The sequence below is a fragment of the Ctenopharyngodon idella genome, chromosome 24 (assembly GCF_019924925.1).
Source record: "Ctenopharyngodon idella isolate HZGC_01 chromosome 24, HZGC01, whole genome shotgun sequence".
In the NCBI taxonomy this organism is placed as follows: Eukaryota; Metazoa; Chordata; class Actinopteri; order Cypriniformes; family Xenocyprididae; genus Ctenopharyngodon; species Ctenopharyngodon idella.
The window spans coordinates 12,761,369-12,778,580 of NC_067243.1; the positions used below are offsets into that span (position 1 = coordinate 12,761,369).

General features: G+C 35.6%; 2 protein-coding genes across 6 annotated transcripts; one reads left to right on the forward strand and one right to left on the reverse strand.

Moving 5' to 3' along the window:
• Positions 1-389: 389 nt before the first annotated feature.
• On the reverse strand, positions 390-4,205 carry atp6v1e1a (ATPase H+ transporting V1 subunit E1a). Its single transcript, XM_051884594.1, has 9 exons — positions 3,970-4,205; positions 3,349-3,414; positions 3,122-3,231; positions 2,973-3,039; positions 2,773-2,862; positions 1,489-1,557; positions 1,286-1,380; positions 1,110-1,197; positions 390-1,020 (listed from the first exon to the last, which is right to left on the reverse strand). Exons 1-9 carry the CDS (start codon positions 4,000-4,002, stop codon positions 958-960), a joined length of 681 nt encoding a protein of 226 aa, XP_051740554.1. The 5' UTR covers positions 4,003-4,205; the 3' UTR covers positions 390-957.
• A 2,568-nt stretch (positions 4,206-6,773) lies between these two features.
• On the forward strand, positions 6,774-17,005 carry LOC127507405 (carboxypeptidase A2-like). Of its 5 annotated transcripts, XM_051884489.1 has the most exons (12): positions 6,776-6,936; positions 7,011-7,092; positions 8,080-8,214; positions 8,373-8,471; positions 8,583-8,684; positions 8,784-8,885; positions 9,660-9,779; positions 9,865-9,961; positions 10,043-10,242; positions 10,328-10,412; positions 12,085-12,255; positions 16,941-17,005. In XM_051884489.1, the coding sequence occupies exons 1-12, from the start codon at positions 6,872-6,874 to the stop codon at positions 16,955-16,957; spliced, it is 1,275 nt and encodes a 424-aa protein (XP_051740449.1). In that variant the 5' UTR covers positions 6,776-6,871; the 3' UTR covers positions 16,958-17,005. The 5 variants fall into 5 exon arrangements, with proteins under 5 accessions (XP_051740451.1, XP_051740452.1, XP_051740449.1 ...); XM_051884491.1 differs by lacking the exons at positions 8,373-8,471; positions 8,583-8,684; positions 8,784-8,885; ... (3 more) ...; positions 10,328-10,412; positions 12,085-12,255 and adding exons at positions 15,145-15,243; positions 15,340-15,441; positions 15,521-15,622; ... (2 more) ...; positions 16,282-16,481; positions 16,603-16,687 and having other exon boundaries at positions 6,774-6,936; positions 16,770-17,005; XM_051884492.1 differs by lacking the exons at positions 8,080-8,214; positions 8,373-8,471; positions 8,583-8,684; ... (4 more) ...; positions 10,328-10,412; positions 12,085-12,255 and adding exons at positions 13,840-13,974; positions 15,145-15,243; positions 15,340-15,441; ... (3 more) ...; positions 16,282-16,481; positions 16,603-16,687 and having other exon boundaries at positions 6,774-6,936; positions 16,770-17,005.
• The last annotated feature ends 207 nt before the right edge of the window (positions 17,006-17,212 follow it).

Genomic DNA, 17,212 nt, shown 5'->3' on the forward strand with positions numbered 1-17,212 from the left:
GAGGCTTCATATTCATACTGTATGTTATACTAAATAATTGTGATAAGCAACATGCAATCTGTACATTTTAAATATGCAAGCCTGGGTCTCTGCTATTTAATCTGTTCATTGAAAAGCCTTTGTACTTTAAAGTCCATTTGAAAACATGGTCTGAAGTCATTTGATTATGCAAAACAGTGTTTATGTACCACAACTGATGCTAATTTGCATCTCATATGTTTGACTTCCACAAGAGGGCAGTGTGTTTTTAATGTTTAAGGTATATGTAGCATTATCTGTAAGCATCTGTCAGATGTACGACTTGATTTCTTTCCTGTACGGTGGATAAAGTGTAACCAACAAGCAATGCTTTGTTTATATTGTAACGTGCACAGAAATGCTTCAGAATATAAATAAAATATATTTGATTTATTTATCTGTAGTAGAATGAAATTGAACTACAAATGAAAATACACAGAAAACCACAGAGGCATCCATGTTTTTAAGACATTAAAAATGAGGATGTCCCTTGTCCAGGGAAAACCTGTTAGGCTGCTAGCTTAGCTAACAACATTCAAGGCAATAACAATGTAAATTCCTGAGTGCTTATAGCTTTTTGTTCAAACAGCTTGAGATAAGATGTCAGGAGTCCACTTTCCCTACCAGTGACATGATATTTAAACAGAAAGCGCTAAATAAACACTCAAAGGAGAGGTATAAGGTAACACAAGCACACATGATAAGCCTTTCAATTTCAAAGCCTTTCTTTGGGCTTGTTTTCCAAGAGGAATTGCAAAAACACACAAGAAAGAGAGCATGACAATAAATTGAATATCCAGAAATGCAACAAGAATAGTTTTTCACTTCAGAAAATCCACAAAGTGACCTTAATTTTTTTAAAACATCCCATCAGACCTCATCACTTTATCATGTTTTTTGAATTTCACCGTTCTCCCAACTAAAGTGTGTAACAGTCCATTAATCCATAAACTTGCGGTTTGGGTTGGCACCAAACAGAGTGACTCTGATTTCAGGCATCATCTGTGAAAGCAGAAAAAAAGAATGAGGACATTCATAAAAACAAGCTTTTATACTGTTTATTCCTGTTCTAAAATGTGTCTTTTCTCTACCTGTTGGGCTAGAAGATCTAGTCTGCTTTCCAGTGTGTTGGACACCTTGATCTTTCCATCAGCGTTATAGACTTCAACACCTCCTGAACTGAGGATGCCAAGCATCAACAATGAACAATTTGAGTGTAATATAAATTAGCCTTTTCTAACAACACTGAGTGTAGAAGTGATCTTACATGTCAGGGGACAGGAAGTTGTTTTCGTCGATGCGCACCTCAATATTACACTTTACAGCCTCTTTGTAGATGGGGATGTTTTTCTGAACGGCTGCCTAGAATGAACAGGTACATCAACCTCTCCAAAAGTACGAACAGTTTGTATAGCTGATATGCACATTGTAAAATATTATGTAAATGGTTTGACAGGGAATAGAGCTCACCTGAACCATCGCTACATCTTCCTTTCTGCACCGGATTATAACCTTGGGCTCCAGCAGCTGATAAAATCCCTGCCGAAGCAAAAAGAAAAGTTAATAAATTACTAATTTATTATATGATTATATTAATATTAAGAATAAGAATAAATGATTAATAAACACAGTCAAACCAAAAGTTATTCAGACATTTGATATATTTTTACTAGTGGGTGCAGGGCACTATAGTTCATTTATGTAAGTGAGGATAGCAAAATAAACTAAACTGTGACATCTTATACCCAAAAATTCTTCATACAGTGGACTACCAGTAAAACTGATAAAAATTTGGAACCAAAAATTATTCAGACACTTTGACCTGACAATGTTTTGCTTAAGTGTTATCTGACATAATTAAGATTAATTTTAACTCTGAGATCTTGTCATATTTTATTACCATTTTTTAAATTATAGTGAATAAACTGTATTAATGAATGAAATGGTCAAGGTGTATGAATACATTTAGGTTTGACATTCATTCATTCATTTATATATATATATATATATATATATAAAATTTTATATTTTCATTTCAAGTTAAAGTTGAAGTAATTTGTCATTTTTATTAGTTTTTTTTTTTTTTTTTTTTTTTAAATGTCTATATAGTTTTTAAGTTTTGGTTTATGTAGTTTTAGTTATTTTCCAAATGAAAATGAGAAATGTTGCCTTAAGAACTTAAGTCTATATAAGTTTTATAAAATAAATTTTATTAAAAAAAATGTTTTTTATATTTTACTTAAGTTAATGTTTATTTCAAGTAATGATTTTTTTTTAAATAGTTTTAAAGTTTTATTTTTTAATAACAATAGCCCTGACATATATGATATATCTACATGTAAAATAAATATATGATATAATACTACACTAATAATAAAAATAATATACGAGTACCATGCTCAAAGCCTGTAACTAATAAAATGAATAAATTAATCAATTAATATATAATTAATTAATAAATCCTATATTTTTTACATATTGATAGCTTCATATATATATATATATATATATATATATATATATATATAGTTTGTTATTAAATAAATAAATATTCAGTGTCTATTAGCCATACAAAATCTGTCAACTGACCATCAACACCCAACAGTTTCTCAGTAGCGCAGAAATAATAATAATAAAAAAAAGTATGATATGGCTGCTGTAAGTTGTTAGAATCTACTTTAAAAACTGTAAATAAATAAATAAATAAATAAATAAATAAAAAAGCTAGCATTGCTAACAGGACCATCAGCTGACCTGTAACACCAGCCCCTCCAGCAGTGTTGGGTACTGTTTTGGGTCTTTGGCAATGTTGGCCAACTGTAGCCGTGCATCGTTTAGGAGATCCTGCAAAGAATCACATGAGGAAGATGAAGAAAAGATGGATTTCTTGTAATTCTCTAAAAAAAAAAAATGTATAGACTTACTATAAATGTCAAAATCATCATTCATCATACCTTAATCATGTCATCGCGGGCTTTGAGCACCTTCAGTCTTGCCTGGTTCAACAAATTCGACATCTGGCTGTGGATTTGAATGGACACATTATTAAATACGCCAATGAAGGACTCAAGCAAGGTTACACATTTAAAGAACTTAAACTCACATTTTCTTCTGCTGTTCAATCTGTTTCTCTTTCTTCTCATAGTACTCCATTATCTTCAGTCTTTGAGTCTGTACCAGTCGTCCCTTTTCAATATTAAACTCTTCTTCTGCCTGCAAGCCACAATAAACATGACTTAAAGCAGATACTTAAGGAAAGTTAACAGATGATATAATGCTCTAGTCTAGACAAATTCGATGCACTTATGCTAATCATTTCATTTATGTTACCTTTGCATCAATTTCTTCTGCCTTCTCATTGGCTTCCTGCTCAATAAAGGCCATCATGTGTTTGATCTGGAGAGATGCAATGAGATCAATAAAAGAGCAAAGCAAGGTTAAATTATAATGTAAGAATTCCCAAGCTCCACTGATCCTTTATTAAGCTTATGTAATGAAATAAATGGTAGAAACTGATGGGGAAACGAGACTGAAAGAAGTGCTGCTGGGAAAGTCCATGGAGCTGGAGATTTCCTCTTTTGGCATTACAATTCACATCATTAAATACCCACAGAATATTAATTAATAAATACTAGATTTGAAAAAGTACATTTGCTCTCCTCAAAGTGAATGGATGTCTAGCTACGAGCACGAGATAAAATAATGCATTTTATTTATAGGCGCCTTTCTAAAAACCATTAGAAAACAATCATAAAATACAAAAGACAATATATAAATTAAAAATACTTGTTTACGACAATAATACGACTGAATACCAGTTCAAGATTTGTGCCTGCAGTGTTTCTTTTTAAATGTTATGAGATTTCTATACTTGCTTGATATGAAATATAACAGTTAATTAAAAAATATAACTTCTAAAAGTAGTTTATAAACTTGTTAACTGGTTCTCACCTGTTTCTGTACCGCGGCATCGCTGAGCGCCATGTTTTAAAGTTGTTTTTAAGGCACTGACTGCGATCTGAAGAGGGATTTGTCACGGGAACGATTGAATTAGACTAACTTTAAAACTACTAATCTAAACTATTCACTACTTTAGTTATATCAGTGAGAAATACGCTGCAGCACTAAACTACAGTTCCGTCAGGCGTCAGCTGACAAGGATGGAAGCGTCATGTGATTTGAATCGTCACGTCCGAGGTAAGACTCCGCCCACTTTTTTTGTGTGTGGAAATTTAACACACTTTAAAATGACTTATTTCGTGCACTAAGTAGTTAATTACTGAAAAGATTATAACTGTGAAAATTATCTTTAATAATTTTAAATGCCCAGGACCAAGAATTATTATACAAAGTTATTTTTTTCTACAGGAAACCCTGTTGTGCCACATGCATGTTTGCTATATCTCATAGTACTTCTTTCCTATAGACATAAAGTTGGGCATGACTTCTAAAGGCTAATATAACATTTAATTGTCAATGCTATCATCAGTCATATTTAATGTAGAAAATCCAACTGCAAAATATAAAAGTTAGAGACTAGAATTGGTATTTAAACACGACTTTTACAGACCACAGATAATTTCTCATAGTGACCCTCAAGATGCTCTGACCATCAAGACTCTGTGAGTGTGTATCTTGCATTATACAGTGGATTTCACGTGAGTTTAAACTTTTCAACTTATTTTTTTTTTTTCATTTTGGAGTCACTGAGAAACAAAGCAACGCAATTGTACTATATATATATATATATATATATATATATATATATATATATACAGTCAACTCCAGAATTATTGGCACCCTTGGTAAACATGAGCAAAGGCGCTGTGAAAATAAATCTGCATTATTCTTTTTGATCTTTCAATCAAAAAATGCACAAAATTCTAACCTTTCATTGAAGTAAAACAATTGCAAATGGGGGGAAACTCACATTATGAAATAAATGTTTTTCTCCAATGCATGTTGGCCACAATTATTGGCACACCAGGGTGACATGAAATTGTCCAGCCATGACTTCTTGTTTCACGGTAGTTAAAATATGAGGAAATACAAAGGCCAAATTCCCTTAATCATTCATCACAATGAGTGAAACCAAAGAATATAGTTCTGATGTGCAGCAAAAGATTGTTGAGCTTCACAAAATAGAAAGTGGATGTAAGAAAGTAGCTAAAGCTAAAGTCCCCATTTCCAACATCGGGACAATAGTTAAGAAGTTCCAATCAACTAAGGGTACGTTTTTTCTTTGTACAGATGACAACGTTTTCAAACTATCCCTGTTCACACGGATCCGCGCAAACGACTAAAAACGAAGTACGCATGCCAGAAAAGTAGTTGGCGATGTCATTTTGTAAATAAAGACTACGCGCCTGCGCACATACGCATTCTTTTAAGCCCGGGATACACTGCACGATTTTTGCAATCCTTTAAGATCATTACAAATCACACTGTACGACATGGATCCAATTGAACTTGGGCACGACATGCATGTAAACTGTACGATGATGGCAAGTTTCTATAGAAGAATAAATCGTTATCAGCATGCGCTAGTGGTTAACAAAAACACCATGTTGAATCACACTTTGGCAGTTGTAATTTTTTATGTGTGTCGAAAATAAAAAGGAAGCGGCGAAAGAAGAAGGGAAAAATAGCTTGAGGTAAGCAGTTTTAAGTTTTAGCGCCATGTCGCGTTGATTTCATGTCGCATTTTCATTGGCTGGTCAGTAGGGATGGGCGATACCACTTATTTTGTTTTCGATACGATACCGATACTTTCAAGGCCAATATCGCCGATATCGATACCGATACGATACCTCTAATATGAACTTATAGATTTTAACATTTATTCAATTATTGAATTACTAAGAGTAAAATGGGTTATGATACCCACTTAACATTATATTTGAAAGGCATTTTGACATTCAGCATGCCTTAATTGCAGTTTATTAGATTTATATTTTTGCTAACAGGTATAAAAAGTACCCCATGCCCACGGTTAATTATAACGCTGTATCTTTAATGTTGCAGGCCTAATTTTTTGCTGGAGGTCCTGGGCATCTTGTTCAGATACATGGTATCATGGATTCTATCAAATATAAACAGATTAAAAAAAAAAAAACCTGACCGCCTCTGCTAGAAATCTGGGCTGTGGTTGGATGTTCTATCAGGACAATGATCCAAAACAAACATCAAAATCAACACAAAATGATGTGTCACTGAGCACAAAATAAAGCTTCTGCCAAGGCCGTCCCAGTCCCCTGACCTGAACCCTATAGAAAAATGAGTGGGTAAAGAGGAGAAGCTGGAAATCTGAAGGATCTGGAGAGACTTTGTATGAAGAAATGGTCTCTGATCTCTTCTCAGGTGTTTTCCAAACTCATCAGGCATTATAGTAGAAGACTCTGAGCTGTTATCTTGGTTATTTTGAGTTGTTATGTACAAATGGACAGTTATGATAGACAATACAAGAGTTTTAACTGTTCAGACTGAATATAGCCTGAGGAAAAAACTGTTCTTGTGTCTGGCTGTTCTGGTGTTCTGTAGCGCCGGCCAGAGGGTAACAGTTCAAAGAGATGGTCAGCTGGGTGTGTGGGGTTCAAAGTGATTTTCTTAGCCCTTTTTCTCACTCTGGAGGTGTAAAGATCTTCTCAGTCATCCTTGACTGTACGTTGTAGTCTCCTGATGCCTGATTTGGCAGCTGAACCAAACCAGACAGGTATAAATGAGCACAGGACAGACTCAAAGATGGCGAAGTAGAACATTAGTAGAATATTAACCTGCATTAGCACTGATATTACTCAACATGTGTCTCTGAGTGTATAAGAGCAGCTATCCATGAAAGAGACCTACAGTAGAGATGAAACTCTATCTAGCTGTCTTTGCGCTCCTGGCCGCAGTTCACTGCGAGGAGCAGTTTAATGGGTAAGTTCAGATACTTATTGAAAAGCCTTGTTTCCTGTTCAAAATGTCCTAATTATCTTTTTTATCCTTAATAGAGACCAGGTTCTCAGAATCCAGGCAGAATCTGAGAGCCACACTGAGGTGTTGAAGGAGCTGAAGAAGAACGTGGATTGGGAGGTATGATGTTCTTTACTTGTTAAGTCCCTGCTGACATACATCGAACAGGCATAACATTGACCACCTTCCTAATGTTGTGTTGGTCCCCCTTTTGCTGCCAAAACAGCCTTGACCCGTCAAGGCATGGACTCCACTAGACCCCTGAAGGTGTGCTGTGGTATCTGGCAACAAGATGTTAGCAGCAGATTCTTTAAGTCCTGTAAGTTGCGAGGTGGGGCCTCCACGGATCGGACTTGTTTGTTCAGCACATCCCACAGATGCTCGATTGGATTGAGATCTGGGGAATTTGGAGGCCAAGTCAACACCTCAAACTCGTTGTTGTGCTCCTCAAACCATTCCTGAACCATTTTTGCTTTGTGGCAGGGCGCATTATCCTGCTGAAAGAGGCCACCAGGGAATACTGTTTCCATGAAAGGGTGCACATGGTCTGCAACAATGCTTAGGTAGGTGGTACGTGTCAAAGTAACATCCACATGGATGGCAGGACCCAAGGTTTCCCAGCAGAACATTGCCCAAAGCATCACATTGCCTCCGCCGGCTTGCCTTCTTCCCATAGTGCATCCTGGTGCCATGTGTTCTCCAGGTAAGCGACGCAATTTGAGCTGTTGGATCGGACCACACGGGCCAGCCTTCGCTCCCCACGTGCATCACGCTCAACCACTTTTGATAGATACTGACCACTGCAGACCGGGAACACCCCACAAGAGCTAGCCATCTAGCCATCACAATTTGGACCTTGTCAAACTCGCACAAATCCTAACGTTTGTCCATTTTTCCTGCTTCTAACACATCAACTTTGAGGACAAAATGTTGACTTGCTGCCTAATATATCCCACCCACTAACAGGTGCCGTGATGAAGAGATAATCTGTGTTATTCACTTCACCTGTCAGTGCTCATAATGTTATGCCTGATCTGTGTATTTTAGCATTCAATTGATCACATATATGCAATATGAAATGAAAATATGTATTATGTGATCCTATAGCTGGATTTCTGGACCCATGGCTTCTCTACTGAACGGCCTGTTGATATCCGTGTACCTAACACCAGTCTGTGTGCCGTCAAAGACTTCCTCAGGGAAAACAACATCTCTTTCACTGTCATGATCAACAATGTGCAGGTTACAAAAATCTAAAATCTAAAAAATGACATTGTTAATCTTGCACAATTTGATGAGGAAAATCAGTAATTGATTATAGACCTATAAATTCCGATAGTTAAGGAAGTCTTGTGATATTTTCAGTAAAGGAATAGTAACACACAGGTTTACTGTCTCAGGAACTTTTGGACAGGGAGAGAGGAGTGATGCTTCATAGTGCAGAGATGAAAAGCAGGGCCAAGGGCTTCAACTTTGCTGCTTATCACAACCTGGAGACTGTAAGTACATGCGCTGACTTGAGCAAAAGGGCTTGCACAACCATATTTATATACAAGATATCATGCATTTCAAACTTAAACAAAACATCTAAATGTTTTTATTCACTTCAGATTTACAGTTTTATGGACACCCTTGTTGCGAGTCACCCTAACCTGATCTCTAAAGTGAATATTGGCAGCACTTATGAGAACCGTTCCATGTTTACCCTGAAGGTAAACTGATTATGTGATCATAAACACAGATTACAAACTGATATTTATGTACATATCTGTATATTTATCTGATTTGTTATATATTTTTAATGCGTCCAGTTCAGCACTGGCGGAGAGAAAAAGCCTGCAATCTGGATTGATGCTGGAATCCATGCCAGGGAGTGGGTATCTCATGCCTCAGCAGTGTGGATCGCTGACAGGGTGAGTGAGTTTGCAGAAGAATTATATCTTTAGTGTTCGGTTGAGTCTGTTTGTCATTCAGAGCTATTTTCTTGTTTCATTAAACTATTGTGGTAAATATAAGAATGTAAGACTATATTTTTCTTTCCTGACAACAAGGAATATATGTGCCAGAACATTTATATTGTTTTAGTTCACTTGCCATTGCACATGAGCTCCCTTTGATAAAATGTGTGAATATTATTTTTACAAAGATATATATATTTTTTTTTTGTATATGCAGCAGCAATGAACTGCTTAGCGATATATTTAATTTTATTTTATTACTTTTTATTTTCTGCAAATGGAACTTGTGCAGCAACAATTAACTATTTTTAGCAAAATTGTGTAATTTTTTAAAAATTTTATTTTATTTTGTTTGTGCAGCAGCAATTACCTATTTAGCGAGATCTTTTATTTTATTTTATATTATTATTTTCTGCGAAGGGAGCTCATGTGCATCAGCAATTAACTCAGAAACTAGTTTATATGTCTCAGAAACAGCATTCATATGTCTTAGCTTGACTTCAAAATAAGCAAAAGATTTTTAGTTTTTTTTAGTGTTTGAATCGTGACAAAACAAGTACGGAGAAGCAATTTACTATAATAGTCTCAAGGAACCAGAAAATGGCGTAGAACTTGCAGATACAACCAAATATGAAAGAGAAAAAATAGTTCTTCTGAGGATAGAAGTCTATATAACAAAGCTATAAAATATCTTTTTAATATTCTGATCTGATGCTCTTGACTCTCTAGATTGCCACAGACTTCAAGGAAAACCGTGCCCCTGTGCCCAGTATCCTTAGTAAAATGGATATTTTCCTTATGATTGTGGCCAATCCTGATGGATACGTCTTCTCCCACATCTCTTCCCGTGTAAGCAGTCGTTCATTATTTGTGTAAAGCATAAATACATGTTTAGAAGCATTTATAATGCCATTACTAATTAACATTACCTCAGCCATTTCACCGTTTGTGGCGTAAGAGCCGGTCTGTGACCTCTAACCCCAACTGCCCTGGTGTTGACCTCAACAGAAACTGGGATGCTGAATTTGGTGGTATGTTCATACTGTTGTTTTCTCTTGTTGAAACAGATCTAAATGACTTTGCCTTTTTAAATGTCTCTACATTTTCTCCAGGTGCTGGAGGAAGCGATGACCCCTGCGGTGAAGACTATCGCGGTCCTTCTGCTCAATCCGAGATTGAAGTGAAAAACATTGCGGACTTCATCACGAGCCACGGCAACTTCAAATCCTTCATGACCCTCCATTCTTACTCCCAGCTCTTAATGTATCCCTATGGCTACAGCGGCACAAACGCTCCTGACCAGCCTGAACTGGTTAAGAAATCTACATCCATAAACCTCTGAATCGTGTTTGTTTTACATGATCTCACAGTGACAAGTTTTTATGTGTCTATTCTAGCATGATGTGGCCACACAAGCAAGCAAAGCCCTCAATTCTTGGCATGGCACCATTTATAAAGTTGGAAGTATCTTCCACACTATCGGTAAGTGGATTATGGATCTATTTTAACCGCGTTTGTTTACAGTCGATTACATGGATTTCTCATTACCTAGTGTAGTACACATTTGTCTGTGGACTAAACTATGCATAGTTTCGTCATTGGTTTACGTTATTTAAATTTGTTATATAAAAACATAATAGCAAATTAAGCTGAATTAGACAAAAATGTACTTGATTTGTACCATCATTACTTACTGAAGAATATTCAAGATCTAGAAAACTTGTTTTTGTTTATCGTCCACAAGTAAAGCTTACTGAATAAAATCACAAAATGTGAGATTTATGCTTGTAACATACTGAAAGGCCTATGCTACACGGTAATGTTATTCTCGTTTTGAAAAGGAATTATGATTTCTGTATAATAACCAAGATACTACCAGTATTTAGTGTTTTTAAGGTTTGTTATGGTAGAGTTAATTTTGTGAAACATGAAATGTATTCATTTTCTCACTCTCGCGTCATTACAAACCTGTACGCATCTTTTTCTTCACAAAGCAAAAGTACTATTTTTAATAATGTTGGTAATCAAATGGTTTCAGTTCCCATTGACAATTTTTTTGACCATACAATTAAAGGGTTAGTTCACCCAAAAATGAAATTCTGTCATTAATTACTCACCCTCATGTTGTTCCACACCCATAAGACCTTCGTTCATCTTCGGAACACAAATTAAGATGTTTTTGATAAAATCCAATGGCTCAGTGAGGCCTGCATCGCCAGCAATAACACTCCCTTTTTCAATGCCCAGAAAGCTACTAAAAACATAAATTTAAATCAGTTCATGTGACTACAGTGGTTCAACCTTAATATTATAAAGCGACGAGAATACTTTTTGTGCGCCAAAAATAACAAAATAGCGACTTTATTCAACAATATCTAGTGATGGGCGAATTTAAAACACTGCTTCATGAAGATTCAAAGCTTCACGAAACATTTGTTTCGAATCAGTGGTTCAGAGCGCCAAAATCACATGATTTCAGTAAACGAGGCTTCGTTACGTCATAAGTGTTTTGAAACTTCAATAGTTCACGTGACTTTGGCTGTTTGATTCATGCTTCGAACCACTGAATCGAAACAAAAGATTTATAAAGCTTCGAAGCTTCATGAAGCAGTCTTTTGAAATCACTAGATATTGTTGAATAAAGTCATATTTTGTTATTTTTGGCGCACAAAAAGTATTCTCGTCGCTTTATAATATTGAAGTTGAACCACTGTAGTCACATGAACTGTTTTAAATATGTTTTTAGTAGCTTTCTGGGTATTGAAAAAGGGAGTGTTATTGCTGGCAATGGAGGCCTCACTGAGCCATTGGATTTTATCAAAAATATCTTAATTTGTGTTCTGAAGATGAACGAAGGTTTTACGGGTGTGGAACGACATGAGGGTGAGTAATAAATGACAGAATTTTCATTTTCGGGTGAACTAACCCTTTAAAGTCAATGGGAACCAAAACTGTTTGATCACCAACATTCTTCAAAATATCTTCTTTTGTGTTTTGCAGAAGAAAGAAATGCATACAGGTTTGGATGAGTAAATAATGATAATTTTTATTTTTGGGTGGACTGTCACTTTAAGTGGTGTGTCAAGCTGCATGTTAGAAAAGAATGAAGAGTTGTGGTATCACAAATGCATGTAACCTGTACGTTTTATTTCAGAGCCAGCTAGTGGTGCAAGTGTTGACTGGGCTTACCTACGCGGCATCAAATATTCCTTTGCTTTTGAGTTGCGTGACACTGGCAAATACGGATTCCTCCTGCCTGCCGACCAGATCGTTTCCACTGCAAGGGAAACATGGTTGGCTCTCAGATACATTATGCAATATGTTTGTAATTTGTTAACTGAAATAAAATAAAATACACAAAAACTTAAATTTGTTTTATTTCAGCCAAGGCTACATTTATTATTTTGATTTAGTTTAACTTAAAGTTCTAAAATAACTAACACAAAAACTGAAATAAAAATTAATAAAAACAATATAGACCTATTTAAAAAATAACAAAAACTAATAAAAATATCAAAAAATCTGTTGAGGTTTGTCTGTCTTATGATTAGCCCATCAACTGTTGTGATGATTTAAACAGCAATAAAATGTCTTGTGATCTATTAGTAAATCTATAATAAACACTAGGCCTATATGTTTTGTTGATGCACTGGTCCATACTGGTCTTAAAGGGATTGTTCATCCCAAATGAAAATTCTGTCATTATTTACTTGCCCTCATGTCGTTACAAACTTGTATGACTCTCTTTCTTCTTTCTGCAGGAGAAAGAAAGTTATACAGGTTTGGGAAGACCTGAAAGTGAGTAAATAATGACAGAATTTCATTTTTTTTTATTTTTGGTGAGCAATCCCTTTAATGGAAAGAGATTAGCAACAGAATTGCTGCCTGTGTTAAATATACATATACATAATAATATACAAATATACATATATTGTATATATTCATTACTGTTCAAAAGTTTTGGTTTGGTAAGATTTTTTAAAAGAAGTCTCTTATCACAAAAGCTGCATTTATTTGACCAAAAATACAGTGAAAACTAATATTGTTCCAATGTAAAATAACAGTTTGACATTTTAAAATGTCATTTATTCTTGTGATGGCAAAGCTAAATTTTCAGCATCATTACTCCAGTCTACAGAGTCACATGATCCTTCAGAAATCATCCTAATACGCTGATTTTTTGATTCTTTGCTGAATTGAAAGTTCAAGAAATGAAATACTGTTTTTGTAACAATGTAAAAGTCTTTGGGCTACCGTCATATTTGACCAATTTAATGCTGAATAAAAGTATTCATTTAAAAAAAGAAAAGAAAAGAAAAAAACACAATTCATGATGGTGCTGTTTCCACCATACTGTCCAATTCTGAATCCAGATGAGAAGTTTTCTCCTGGAGATGAAAGGTATACAGATTGTTGAATTGTTTCGTAATTGGAATCCCTGAGAAATTTGCAGCAATGCTCACCTGGAAAAGACACACACTACGTCAGCATTGATATTTCTGAGAACCCAACATGTGTCTCTGAGTGTATAAGAGTAGCTATCCATGAAAGAGACCTACAGTAGAGATCATTCCCAGAGAACATGAGACTCTATCTAGCTGTCTTTGCGCTCCTGGCCGCAGTTCACTGTGAGGAGTTTTTTAATGGGTAAGTTCAGATACTTTCTCTTTTTCTATGACTTCTTACCATGTTTCAGTGTTGTTTCTTGTTCAAAATGTAACCTAATTGTCTTTTTTATTTTTGATAGAGACCAAGTTCTCAGAGTCCATCCAGAATCTGAAGACCACATTCAAGCTTTGAAGGAGCTGGAAGAGGATGTGGATTCAGGGGTATGACAGTTGTATATCTGCTGACTTTTTTCAATTGAACACCTATAATATTGAGGAATATATATTATGTGACCCTATAGCTGGATTTCTGGACCCATGGCTTCTCTACTGAACGGCCTGTTGATATCCGTGTTCCTCACGCCAGTCTGTATGCCGTCAAAGACTTCCTCATGGAAAACAACATCCCTTTTACTGTCATGATCAACAATGTGCAGGTGCGAGCAATCAAGCCACATTAAAACCAAAATGAATTGGAATGATCAACCTGTGCAGAATGTATTAACCTGTTAACTGTCACCCCATTTTTGAGCAATCCGAACTTAAATGGTCTTAATTCATTTAGTGATTTTGAATACAGACTTAAGGCTGATCTCTTTTTAAAGAAGATTATTGAGCACTTCAAAAGATTTGTGTAAAAAAAGTACTGTAAAGCAAATGTACTGCACTAAACATTTGATATTTTATGCATAAAATATATATTTAACAAAATAATTTGGAATCTAAAATTGCTATAAAATCAAAGCCATATGTCTTACCAAGTTGTGTTCCAAATTTGAAGTTGATATCACAAAAATTGAGGTTCCTATGAGATTTTGTTTAGGCACTATACCAAAAATGATAACGGGTGCCACTCACACTCCATTGATTTTTTTTTTAATGCTTTTTCCTGTCACATACATTAATACATTTCTATCACAATATCACTTCGATCACAAAACCGTGGCCAAATATGGAATCTTGATTATCAGACCTTTCCAACGATATGTGTTTTGTCAAGGTTTGCTTATAAAATAGTGCAGTAAATTTGGTAAAATTTGAAACATGAGACCGCCCACTAGGGGGAGGAGCTTGCTAAAAGATTTTAAAGTACCATTTCTATGGTAACACAATGTCCAATTTCAAAACAGCTTTCACAGGATGAGTTTTGAGTGTTTAGGCTTTCGAATGATACCTAATTTATGATGAGTACTAAAAAATGTGATAGGAAATAAGGCAATAAAACAAAGCGTGCCAAGTGTCCTTCTACACTGTAAAAAATTATTGTTGGTTTAACTTAAAAAAGTAAGTTACCTGGTAGCCTTAAAATTTTGAGTTAATTGAAATTAAAATTTTGAGTTAATACAAAGAAGGAGATTGGTTTAATCAACAGAAACTCAAAATATGATGTTATCTGAACTACATTAATTATCTAAGTTGATTTGACAAAAGAAAAAAAGTTGTGATAACAAATCATGAAAATAATTTTTTTCAGTGTAGCGGGACACTGACAGTTAACAGGTTTTAAGTTAATATCAGTATGATTTACTATAGTAAACGTGTGTAGCTGTCTTTTTTTCAGCACAGAACATTAAACGCAAATAAAACAAAGTTTTTCTGTGTCTCAGGAACTTTTGGACAAGGAGAGAGCAGAAATGGTTAATAATGAAGGCATGGAACGTGAGACCAAGAGCTTCGTCTTTGCTGCTTATCACAACCTGGAGACTGTAAGTACTTAGACTACAAAAACATATGCATGACATAAGAACAATATATTGCTTTTAAAACCTGAACAAATGTCTAAATGTTTTTATTCATTTCAGATTTACGCTTTTATGGACACCCTTGTTGCAAGTCACCCTAACCTGATCTCTAAAGTGAATATCGGCAGCTCCTATGAGAACCGTCCCATGTATGCCCTGAAGGTAGAGTCTAATAGTACAGATTATATGATTGTGAACTCAGATGTGTTAGGTTTTTCATCTTTTTATCCGCTGACTCCAGTTCAGTACGGGTGGTGTGAGTCGACCAGCGATCTGGGTTGATGCTGGAATCCATGCCAGAGAGTGGGTTACTCAGGCTTCTGCTGTGTGGATTGCCAACAAGGTGAGTGAAATGAAAATATTAAGTCTGTGTAACATAAAACTATTCATTTTAATTTTGTGTACTAATCTTTTTTTCTTTAGATTGCTTCAGACTATGGCGTTGATCCCTCCGTGACCTCTCTCCTTGGTCAAATGGATATCTACTTGATGATTGTGACCAACCCTGATGGATATGCTTTCACTCACACCAATGTAGGTCACCTGCTGTTGAACTTACTTTGCTGATGGTGCATTGTTTTTAGCACTGATAGCACCAAAATAGAGCAATCCAACCTGTCTCTGTGACAGCCCAAGACTCTGTAAACAGAAATATAGGGTCAATATTTAGCCAATCAAAAATCTAGCCAATCAGAAATTTTGATATATTTGATATTATCATTCTGAGGAATTTAATGTTTGATGTAATGTTTAACATAGGCTTACAGCACCTTTAAGAACAAAGACGTGTTTAGAAGCATAACTAAAGACATTTGTGCCTCTGCATTCAGAACCGTATGTGGCGTAAAACTCGCTCGGTGAACCTTGGCTCCTCCTGCCGTGGCGCTGATCCCAATAGGAACTGGGATGCTGGTTTTGGTGGTATGTAGATAATATCGTTCTCTCTTGTTGAAATAGTAGATCATGGGTTTCTCATATTTGACTATGGACATTTTCTCCCAGGTACTGGAGCCAGCAAGGATCCCTGTTCCGACTCCTACCACGGTCCCTATGCCAACTCTGAGGTCGAAGTGAAAAATGTTGTGGACCTCATCAAGGGCCACGGCAACTTCAAATCCTTCATCTCCATCCACTCTTACTCCCAACTCTTAATGTATCCCTACGGTTACACATGCGCAGACATTCCTGACCAGTCTGAGCTTGTAAGCCAATTCATATCTTTATCAGTATATACATATATACACTGGTTTGTCTTATATAACCTCATCAGATTTATTTATTTATCATTTTATCTGCCTTTTAAAAATTTCCTATGTATTGTAGCATGCTGTAGGCACAGCTGCGATCAAAGAGCTCACCTCCCTCTATAACACCAGATATCAAGTCGGAAGCATCTGCAACATTATCTGTAAGTAGATTGGATACTTTGTTTGAGTACCAAGATATGGCTTCTGTTATCTGATTGGGAATATTGGCTTGTTAAATTTCAGACACAGCAAGTGGTGGAAGCATCGACTGGACCTACAATATTGGCATCAAATATTCCTTTGCATTTGAGTTGCGTGACACTGGTTACTACGGTTTCCTTCTGCCTGCCAACCAGATCATTCCCACTGCAGAGGAGACGTGGCTTGGTCTCAAATACATTATGGGATACGTTCGTGATCACCCTTATTGAGAGAAATGTGAAAATGTATTGAAGCTTCAATAAAAGTCCTTCACACCCTTTGCTGAAGTGGTTATTTTGAATAAGTGTGTGGTTTAATGTTGATCAAAACATATTTTGCCTCACATTATTATTATTTATTACTATTTACTATATAATATAGTACAAACCCGATTCCAAAAAAGTTGGGACACTGTACAAATTGTGAATAAAAAAGGAATGCAATAATTTACAAATCTCATAAACTTATATTTTATTCACAATAGA